Here is a 12268-nt window from a genome sequence, read left to right on the forward strand (position 1 = left end):
GCAGACAGCTACATTTTCTTGGAAAAAAAGCAGCTATTGCTTTCCATTGCTTTCAGCTGCGCAGTACTCAGAAGATTGAATGATGTTGATATGGCCTTTTAAGTCGTCCTGACCTACACCCTTAACAACTACTGAAAGAGCTGCTGCCCTCTTTCAGGAATCATTTCTTATTCTGGGTCTCAACAGATACCCTTCCGATATGTTTGCACCTTTGGTCCAGCTACTCTGTATCACTGAACCTCAAGCCCCCTCACCAACGGCAAGGTCTCATGATTCATAGAGGAAAAATTATACAATAATGAACATAAATTAATAATGATAATGTATAATAACAATAATCATAAAGTTCACAGTCACATCAACTTTGCTATCAATTACGTTAATAATATATATAGATATATAGAACAGGGAACGGTAGAATCATGGAACAAAATTCTTGTCTACTACATGTATGTATCACTTCCTTTCATCAATTTCTCAAAGCTTATCTACAAAGTGGATGGCCATGAATCATTCATTGACAAAGATGTTGCAGGCTATGGAAAATTCAATAGAAGAAGGAATATTGTTGATGATTTTTTTACGGTTGTATAAGATCACAAGGATTATACCTACCGTAATGTTTTAGTTTATCCACAAGTAGAACAATGGCAGGGACCAAAAGTGAATACAATCCATTCAAAATTACAATGCACGTAAAAGCTAATGACTTGCATAATAAAACTGGAAAATTAGCACAGGTAATATTCATAACTGTTCACTGAAATGGATATTAATAATTATCTACAGAAAAACTATTAAGCAATGTATACAATAAAAACAAATTTTTGCTTTACAACAACTAACCACAATATGAACTAGCAGTATGAAGCATCAACCAACGTAATGTGACATTACAGTTACGAATAACGTTAATGATTTTATCAACATGTTCTAATACACTTGATTTTGTGAGACCTCCAGCTTTTAGTTTCTGCTGTGTTATCTTGATACATTGCTGAAATTGAAATAAAACTAAAATATAACATCATTTAAAACCATAAATTCATGATGTAAAATAAAACAGAAAAATAACAACTAAATCTATACTAATATACAAAGAAGAAGAGAATTTTTGTGTTTTTGTTTGTTCAGGATAAATAAAAAAATTACTTTATCAATCGCAACCAAATGTTTACCAATGTTTCTTCGAATAACTGAGGGTTTCAGATATATTTCATCTTATCTGATATTTTTTTTTTGTCTTCAGTCATTTGACTGGTTTGATGCAGCTCTCCAAGATTCCCTATCTAGTGCTAGTCGTTTCATTTCAGTATACCCCCTACATCCTACATCCCTAACAATTTGTTTTACATATTCCAAACGTGAACTGCCTACACAATTTTTTCCTTCTACCTGTCCTTCCAATATTAAAGCGACTATTCCAGGATGCCTTAGTATGCGGCCTATAAGTCTGTCTCTTCTTTTAACTATATTTTTCCAAATGCTTCTTTCTTCATCTATTTGCCGCAATACCTCTTCATTTGTCACTTTATCCACCCATCTGATTTTTAACATTCTCCTATAGCACCGCATTTCAAAAGCTTCTAATCTTTTCTTCTCAGATACTCCGATTGTCCAAGCTTCACTTCCATATAAAGCGACACTCCAAACATATACTTTCAAAAATCTTTTCCTGACATTTAAATTAATTTTTAATGTAAACAAATTGTATTTCTTACTGAAGGCTCGTTTAGCTTGTGCTATTCGGCATTTTATATCGCTCCTGCTTCGTCCATCTTCAGTAATTCTACTTCCCAAATAACAAAATCCTTCTACCTCCATAATCTTTTCTCCTCCTATTTTTACATTCATTGATCCATCTTTGTTATTTCTAATACATTTCATTACTTTTGTTTTGTATTTGTTTATTTTCACGCGATAGTTCTTGCGTAGGACTTCATCTATGCCATTCATTGTTTCTTCTAAATCCTTTTTACTCTCGGCTAGAATTACTATATCATCAGCAAATCATAGCATCTTTATCTTTTCACCTTGTACTGTTACTCCGAATCTAAATTGTTCTCTCCATCATTGCTATATGAAAATGCAGAGAGCCACATTTACTTGGAAAAAAAGCAGCTGTAGTTTTCCATTGCTTTCAGCTGCGCAGTACTCAGAGGACTGAGTGATGTTGATACGGCCGTTTAATTCGTCCTCTCACGCCCCTAACAACTACTGAAAGAGCAGCTGCCCTCTTTCAGGAATCATTCCTTAGTCTGGCTCTCAACAGATACCTCTCCGATATGGTTGCACCTTCGGTCCAGCTACTCTGTATCACTGAGTACTCAAGCCCCCTCACTAACGGCAAGGTCTCATGATTCATAGAGGAGGTTATGTGATATATTAAATCTCTAAATTCGAAGCTCGGCTGGTAAATTTTGCACATATATGGGTAGCATGGAAATGAAAAAAGATATTGGAATGAAATAAAAAATGAATAAAAGTACAATACCTTAGCTACAAAAAGCAGTATTTATTTTTCAACAAAATCCTTGTGTACACTGATACACTTTTTCCAACATGTGACAAGTTTTTGCATTCCATCACTGAAAGCTTCTGGCGGTCTTTCTTGGATCCAAGTGGCCACATCTTCCTTCACCTCATCATTGGTGGTGTAATGATTACCTTTGAGATCCCTCTTGAGATGAGGGAAGAAGTGGCATGGAGCCAAATTCTGTGAATATGGCAGATGGTGGATGCAGAATAGGCTCAAACTTCAGCTTGCAGAGAGCCATCAGAGAGTTGTCGTGGTACCCATTGTGCATAGATTTTACGGTAACCCAATTGCTCGATAATATGGCCTACTCATTCTTTAGATATGCCTAACTGAATAGTGATGCGTTGCTGGGTGATTTGCCAGTCACTTAGAAGCAACTCATCTACCTCCTTTCGATGTTTCTTGTCAGTCACAGAAACTGGTTGTCCGCTGCAAGGTGCATCCTCAATTGTTGCTTTACCAGCTTCACATTCATGGAATTTCAATGCCCACCTATTCACAGTATTCCTATCAACAGTTTCACTATCGTAAAACTCTGAAAAAACTGTGATGAATACACACACTTAACCTGTGATGTCAACACTTAACTGTGTTGACATATTGGCTGCACTCGACTCCATTTTAACTGCTAGTGAAAACAAACAGATAAACAGATAGTAAACGGTAAACAGATTTCAACCCATTATCGCAGGTTTGTAGAAGGGGAGTTTAGCTATCATGTGCTGCCATACCCAACTCGACAGTACCTTTTGTCTCCGTGTAGCACGCTAGTGTGCAAAATTTATCAGCTGAGCCTCATATGTATATATAGTAGTAGTAGTAGAGATTTGCTGGTAGAAGCAAAGACTTTAATAAATTGAATTAATAAACTGTGAACTGTGAGTCTCTCACTGTGTGACCTGGGTTTGACCTGAATGATTCCAATCGATCGAATAATATTACAAAAATAAATTAATTTTTTGCTAAATAAAATATTACATAAATTAAAAAAAATTCTGTTTAACAATGGGCTTTCCATGGGGACTGCATGAGGCTAGAGTGGTAAGGTATGCAAGCACCAAGTATACTGTATTATTAAAAAATCATTTCTCACTTATTACAATTTAAAAAGGATTAAGTCAGTAGCCTGAGGCTAGTTTGACAAATACCATAATACTATATCAGTACAATACTGCAATATTACAACTAAGGATTAAGAAGCCTGGTTTTTTTCTAAAAAGTCAGGCCTTTGGGCTTTTTATTTAATACGAAAGAGCCAGTAAAAAGATCTATATATAGAACTTCCCTTTCTTAAAACAGATTCAATAGGTATCTAGCAAAATAACAGGGAGGAGAGACTAAAAATCCAGAGTGACGGATGGTGAAAAAGGGATGATTCACCCACAAAGATCAATGAAACAGACCTAATAATCATACCCAAAAGAATATTTCTGGCCACCTCCAGGCAGTGGAGAACTGTGTTATTTATTGTAATTCTGGAAGTCAGGTTGTCTTTACCCACTGAGTGTGGCATATTAACGATGAAAGATTTAACATAGATAAATTTTAATAAATGCTGTAACAAACTGAGTTTCCTCCAAATACTAGACAGCCACCTGACGTGAGTTCAAACCTCCTTAGGGAAAAGTAAAAATCTTGCCCATTCCCAGAATTGTAAGATGTGTAGACATATCTATCAAAATGAACTACATAAACCATCCAGCAAGATGCCAATTGCAGGATAATTTCTACCACATTAGATAAATCAGTCAGTATTAGCAAAACATTTTAGGTATAGATTTATTAGCTGGTCAAAATAATTAAGATGATAAAATTAATATAACTAATAAAAATGGATAAAATCTCTTATTTGAAGAATTTATAATGCTAACTTTAACAATGAGGGTAGAAATAAATTAAGGACATGAATTAAATCTCTGTTTAAGATCATTTAACCTTTTATCTGACTTGATTAACCTTAGTTGTCTTTCAATTAAATGATAAACGATTTCACTAATTATTTTATGGACGATTCCTACATAAATATTTTGTTTAGAGTTCATAACATGCCTTCATAAGCTCAACTTGTCTTTCAGAGTTTTATCAACCAAGCAGCCAATAAATACTACAGTGTCTATAAATATTTACATTTATGGTTAGTTTAAAAATATCAAAACTAAGACGGTTACCTCAAATTTTTTACTATGAATATTTGCCTGTTCCAAAACATTTGATGTATGTAAAGTATTAGCAAGAGCCATACGTGCTGCTTTATACGGTTCCCATGCATCAACAAGATTCACAGTTAATCCCATATAAACACTTATTACCTGTTAAATAACAAATATAATTCATTATAAAATTACGCTTAACAAACAAAAAAGTTTATAACTGAAAGTAGTTTACTCATAAGCAAAAGTAATTGTTTATGAAGGACAAAATTTCTATAGCATCAATCAAGAGAAGTGATTATAGATGCCTACTATTGTTATTCTGAGAGGACCAAGGACAGTTCATTAAGCATTTCAGCCGAGACTTATTGTGGACACCCACAGAAATAAATATAATTAACCTAGCTTTGTCTAATGAGTAACATAACTTCCCAAACAGGGTAGAAATGCCCATTTCTTCTAAAACCAGCTCCCCCAAAGATACGAAGAGCTTTCTTTCAAGAACCTCACATTCAACAATTATGTATTTTGTTGTAGTCTCATGACTGATATTACACTTTATATAGGATGTCATCCTTGAGGAGATCCTTAATATATAGATGACTCTGTAATGGTAATGTCCTGTAAAGAAAAGGAGCTTTCTCCAGCTATCCTTACCAAACAGGGATAAAAGTGTTAGCTATCAAGACTAGCATTAAAGCTTTTTTACCCTTCAATTATTTTTATTCTACATTCATTAGCAACCTTAACAAGATGAATGATATGAAATTAAAAAAAAAAAATTATAAAAACAACATATGAAATGAATAATATTCAAATGGACAAATAAATTATTAGGCCACATATTAAATGCGTGTCCTAACATTTTAATAATGAATATTAAAAGCAGCGTCATCTACAACATCACTAACAAAGGAACTATATAATAATTCTGAAAAGTTCTTCTAGCAGCACAATCCTACGTACTTAAAAAAAGTAACCCATTTTTTTATTTACTTAATCATTATGTCAACCAGATAATAGGATATTCAAACAATATGAAAATTGGCATGAAACCTACCTGCCAAGAAATTATGACTGAATTGAATACAGAAATCATTTATATGCTTTGTGAATAAATATTGATACTGAATAAGGAAATAATTACAGGGCTTTGAATATAGCTTTACTTAGTTCTTAAGATTCCCTGACTCCTACAGAACACATTCCTTCTATAGAGGTTTAGAGGGGGTACCTCCCCTCTAGATGGTTGAAGAGTAGGTACCCTTCCAACTTGGTACATTCTACCCTCTTTAGCGATTGTGAAAGAGGGTAAAGAATTTGCTTGCAAATATCTCAAAAATGTATTAATGTTATCAAAAAAAAGGACATGAGAAATTTTTAAAGCTCACAAATTTCCACGGAATCTTGTTTTTCTTTTTACTCTGTACTTTATAATTAATATTTCTACAAAATTTTTTAATAAAATTGTACAATGCTTGTTTTAGTACATCATGAAAAATAAACATAAAAAGCAATTAGTGGGGAGGAGATTAAAATAAGCAAAGATCTAAAATCATCATAACCCAGTATCATATCTAACATACACACACACGCACACACAATTTACCCATCAAACAAAATCAATGGCGCTAACTATTTCCGAATCACAATCTTTTTTTTTGGATCTATTTTTAATTTAATGGTTTAGCAGGAAATTTAACCGGCAAGTAGGTTTTAAAAATATAAATACAGTTCCAAATCAAGTGTTATGAAATTGATTATTGTCACAAATAAAAGTAAAATAAAAAAAACTTTTTCTTAAAAAAAAAAAAGAAAGCTAATCTGACTAATCTTTTTATGAGGTCATTATAAGAAGTTCTAGGATGTCAGTAAATTAATAGAGATGTGAAACATTATTTTATAATTAATTACAAAAGTCAACAAAAAAAATAATAATTTGTACTGTAATAGGTGAATTAGAATAGAATGTATATTTTATGCTGAATCTTAAAATGAAATCAGTTTTCTTCATTACCTTCACATTTTTAGTTATGACCCTTTAAAATACTGAGAAACTTCTTAAATAATAAAACAAATACAAAAATAATAATAATAATTACAATTAAAATTCCTACCTTTTGCAGACATTTAAGTTTATTTTAATTTATTTTTTCTTATTTTCCTTTTGTGTTCGGTGAAGTATTATTTTTTTATCTTCCAGCACAGTAGTCACTCATCAGATTCACCCTACGTTATCTGCCTTGACAAAGTTGTTCCATCAGCAATATATCTTGGTAGAAACTTTCTCCGTGAACGTCGCTGATGTCACCCGAGTTTAAAAGGGAAGAAGTCCAAATGAGAATATGACATTCTGTAGCCTAAAGTTCTGTAGTTCACTAAGAGTTCATTTATAAGCCAATGTGATTTTCAACTTTTTTGTTTCCAAGAAAATCTCTTCTTCTTATTAATTTTAATAAATGGTTATTTAAATTTATTTATTTTATAAATATAATTTAACCAAACTTAACCTACGCTCGCTAACTTTGACTAATTAACAGGAGTGTTTTGATTATTTAAATAATTGCAATAATTACTGAATTTATTAAATAAATACTCAAAAAATTACAGTGTTAATTAGTCAAGGTTAGCGAGCGTAGGTTAAGTTTGGTTAAATTATATTTATAAAATAAATAAATATAAATAACCATTTATTAAAATTAATAAAGAGACTGTTCATTTTCCACCGAAATCCAATTGACTACTTCGTTTTTAAATAAAGCTGTAGCTGCGGTGGCGTTAATACGTAAGTACCCACAAGATGAAAGTATTTTAATGGGATCAGAAACTGTTATTTTTGTAAATTATGGTCTCATTATCGATAAACAACAATTTCTACTGAAACTATCTTGTCACCAAAACCATAAAAATAAAATAAACTTGACATTATATATACTCAAAAAAAGAAAACTAAATTTAAATTTAATTTAATTTTTTTTAATGCTAATGTAAATTTTACATTATAAGTAAACATATAACATAAAAATGTAGGCAAATAAAACAAATATTATAATATATATTTATTACAATTGTACAATATTACATTTTTATATATATAAATAAAAATTCTTTTATAAAACTTCATATTATAAATGAATAATGTATTATATATATATATAATTGGTAAACTAATTTAAAATAAGCTATTTATTTTCTACACTTATTTGACATATTTAACAATATAATCATTTTCCAGAAAACTGAATATGACCTTGAATACAATTCTTTAAGAATCCAAATGACTTATAGGAACTATACACATGTACATAAATACTTCTTTAAAAAGAATGAATTAGAAGTAAATACACATACACACTCACTTGCTCACAAACATATAACAGTTTAACTCTGTATTATATGCAACCCTAAGAAAAAGACTAAGAGTCTACAAATTATTTAATCACAAGTTATGTTAGGCCTGTTTATAATGAAATTATAATTAATTGATAATATGATATGATCTATTTAAGGTAATTTCATATTTTAAAAGCACCATAAAATATTACAGCAAAATAGCAGCCGTAAAAGGAAAAATGATATTACAGTAAGCAGGGTTTGAATCTAAGTATTAAATATTTAAGTCAAAAATTTTTATATTCCAAAAGACAATATGGATATCTGAATTGGGATTAAGAGTAGAATTTGAAGAAAATCTGCTATATTTATACATAATTTACACATACTGCTACCATTTCAATTTTTAAAAATAGAAAGATAATTTATAATCAAATAATAAATTTATAATCAAAATTATGCAAGAAACGCATTACAGTTATTATCTTAAAACTAATAAATAACAATAATTCATATTCCAATAAAATAATTACATTTTAAATGAAAAGCATTTCTTTTAAATAAATTAAGTTTTGGATTTACTCCCAATGTATTTTTAGAATTATAATTTCAATCAGCTGATACAGATGCAAGCAGAATCACAAATTAAATTAAGATTAAAATAAGTAATCATGCCAATTTTGAAACACTTATAATAATATTTTTCAAACAAAAGACATTATCCAATGGGATTATGTTTTTGTGTGATAATTCTTGATATCAACAACTAACAAAAAAGTTGAATTAAAGCGATTCCTCTATGAAATCTTTTATCACCCTCCTAACAATTCTGACCTTGTATAACATTTTTCATTAATCTCCAGGTATATAGTAAATACGTTGTATTTTACTTTTCTGTATTGCAATTCAATAAATATTTTTTAAGAAAATCAAATGTTGTGCACCACTCTTAAATATATTAATTGATTATTATATTATACTAATTTTATATGTTATAAAATTTTTAAAAATATAGTCTCAAAAACATTCAACTACAATCAAAACGTTATACTATATCAAAACCAATGATTCAACGCTGATTTTCTAGTTGCATGCAGTAACAATAAACTGATAACATATGCTGGTATTTTGACAGGGTTTATTCATTAATGTTTCCAATGACCAGGGGTTATGTTTTTTGTGAAATCATAATCGGATGAAAACCTGGCAGATTTTCTTTCTTTACTAATTCTTGCCAATAGATATTTTTATTTTATTATTTAGGGCTTTTGATATTTTATATTATAATGTTTTCTTCTGGCAGTTTATAACAATATCAGCATTTCTTTTAAATAAAATCAGTGGTAAATTTACTCCCTATGTATTTTTAGAATTATATTTTCACTATAAGCAATCAGCTGATACAAATGCAAGTGGAATATAGTCATGACTATATTATGCGATTAATAACATGATAGTAGTGACTTATACTAGAAAACTTCACTTTATAATTCCTACAAATTGGCAATTAATTTTAAGAACGTTTTTTCAGTTAATTTCTTTGTTTACTTGACTTAGTAACTGAGAAAATTGCTTGATGATTGTAATAAAAGTAAAGAAGGTAAATAGGATTAACATAGTGCAAAATTGAATTTCAAAAATGAATGGTGATTATTTTACAGCTCCAATCATAAAAATAATCTCATAGAACAACTCATTACATACTATTTTCAAAAACATTATTCAAAATTCATGCAAATCGTACGACTTCAGTAATGAAAGCAAACAGGAAGACACTTAAATATATACATAAAAAGGTGATCTATAAAATCTGTAAATGCTAAAAAAATACACGTAATTTTTTGATAAATGGGAGATGTTCTTTTTACACTTTCTAACAGACTATAAGTGTTTATACTGAACTGTAGCATTTACATTAAAATTCATTAAATTCACTAGTTAAAATTTTAAATACAAATGTGCATGAATTCAAAACCAACATTTTCATATTTTCTAACAAATGGCACGCTCCACATTTGTTATATATATATATATATATATATGTATGTTATATATATACGCTTTTAGCTGGATATTCTACCAAGGAAGATGAGATACAAATTTGAAAAGATATTAAAATTAAACATCATAATATAATAATCACAGGAAATTCATTTTTCCTATATATACCTGCAGTGCATTGCATAAACAGTATATTATACATGTATAAAGTATACTGTATATACTGATACACATACACATACATACATACATACTTGGTTGTGCAAAACTGAAACATGATATTTTTCATAAAGCTTCTAGAATGCTGGACAACACTGTAAGAGGTACTAGATTCCATTCCAGAAGCTGGTTCTAGCATATTCTTGAATAATGTAGTGGAATTTCCCACATAGCTTAGCATGCAGTATGAGGAGTGTGAAGACCACTCACTGCAGCTGACATGTAGTCTGACTATGTCAAAAGTTATTTCATTCAGTTACATATACTATCATATAACCATAAAATAATATACAGAATTTAAAATATACATTCGTTAACAGTATAATATAGTTTGTTTTTGTAAAGAATAAACATATTGAAACTCTACACATGTAACCATAATTTACAAAGAGAATCCTGAATGAAATAAATCAAGAATCGGTTCTGGAATATGTTCAGTAAGTGTAGAACGTGGAAGCCCAGAATACTTTATGAAACTTTTCACAAAAATGAATTGTCACTGTTACTTCTGCCGGTAAATCAGATGATTTCATTCCAGAACTATAAAAAAATATATAATTCAATTAGTAAGAATAAAAAATTATTAAACACAAATCATTAAATTACTCAAGCCTGACTATAGAAGTATTCTTTTCATAATATAAATGTAATTAATAATTCAGTCTGATGTCTGAAGCCGGAATAATGCCACTACATTATATAAGAGAGATCCTTTTGTTTAGATATGCAGCAAATGTATGGGCTTTCCCTGCTCATATAAATAATAAATTGTTTACGAATCATCCTATGGCTGCAGTATATGAACATCGTGCTACCTATTCCAGACCAGCCGGAATAAGGTACCACGAATTAAGAAGAAAATATGAAATTGCTATACCAGAGACACTAGCAATTTCTACAAGAGAAATACCACCATGGCTCTTGCCAGCGGTAAATACAAGTTTGGATCTCTCTCAAGGAGAAATAAAAAAGAAACCAGCAGTGATCATCCAGCAGGAATTTTTAGCAACCGTCAGTAGTTACGAAGAACAAATTAGAATTTATACTGACGGTTCTAAAACCAAACATGGTGTTGGATGCTCAATATATGTAAATGAAGAAGCCCACTTTTGGAAACTGCCAGATGTGGCCAGTGTCTACACGGCAGAACTCACTGCAATTCTGCAAGCTCTTCGCTACACTGAACACTATTGCGAAGAGAGAGTGCTAATATGTTCCGATTCATTAAGTGCACTTGTCGCAATTCGGAACAAGAACATTAAGGATGTCCTAATTGCAAACATCCTGTCCATTTTATACATACTAAAACAACGAGGACAGCGATGCGTATTTGTATGGACTCCGGGGCATGCTGGTATTACAGGTAATGAAATCGCAGACGAAGCTGCCAGAAAGGCAACAGTCTGCGATGATTTGGATGCATTTCCTGTAAGAGTGGCAGACGTTAAAAACCGTCTAACAAACATAGTAAGAAACAAGTGGAACGCTGAATGGAGGAGTTTAAATACAAAATTAAACTCAGTAAAAACTTCTCCTTATAAATGGAAAAGCGACCGATTCTAAGTCTGGTCACCGGTGACCAGACTTAGAATCGGTCACATGCGATTAACAAATTTATATTTGTTAACCGGCGAAGGGAGACCAATGTGCGGTGTTTGTAATAAAACACTGACAATCAAGCATCTAATAGAAGAGTGTACCATATATGAGGACCTCAGAAAGAGGTTCCGTCTTACAAATAATATTAGTCCTGATCTGGATAATGGAAATGAAGAAAATATAGTTGCATTTTTACACGCCAGTGGACTTCTTAAAAGTCTATAAAATGGAAGTTTAAAGCTGTGATAAAAGATACTCTAAGCGGTAGTTTTATATATATATATATATATAAGGTAGTCTAGAAGCGTGGCACGCATAATGACGGAAGGTAGCCCTCTTGCCTAGACCATTTTGGCTCACCTGCATTCAAGAGCAGTGAGTCAGTGTGTGTCCGATGATGGCAAGGGGGATTGAGGGCGCGAGGCTA

At 31.1% G+C, this 12268-nt stretch overlaps 1 protein-coding gene across 6 annotated transcripts in view; it reads right to left on the reverse strand.

The window, feature by feature from the left end:
• Positions 1–835: 835 nt before the first annotated feature.
• Positions 836–12268, reverse strand: part of LOC142332286 (WASH complex subunit 5-like) — a 49344-nt gene continuing 37911 nt past the window's right edge. For 4 of the 6 annotated variants that reach the window (XM_075378626.1, XM_075378622.1, XM_075378623.1 and 1 more), the window contains one exon: positions 10048–10782. In XM_075378626.1, the coding sequence (XP_075234741.1) occupies positions 10677–10782 (106 nt within the window). In that variant the 3' untranslated portion in view covers positions 10048–10676. Of the gene's footprint in view, positions 998–4707; positions 4849–10047; positions 10783–12268 lie in introns of those variants that run through there. The other 2 variants (XR_012758246.1, XM_075378627.1) reach the window with 2 other exon arrangements.

The sequence above is a fragment of the Lycorma delicatula genome, chromosome 11, assembly GCF_047948215.1.
Source record: "Lycorma delicatula isolate Av1 chromosome 11, ASM4794821v1, whole genome shotgun sequence".
Classification (NCBI taxonomy): Eukaryota; Metazoa; Arthropoda; class Insecta; order Hemiptera; family Fulgoridae; genus Lycorma; species Lycorma delicatula.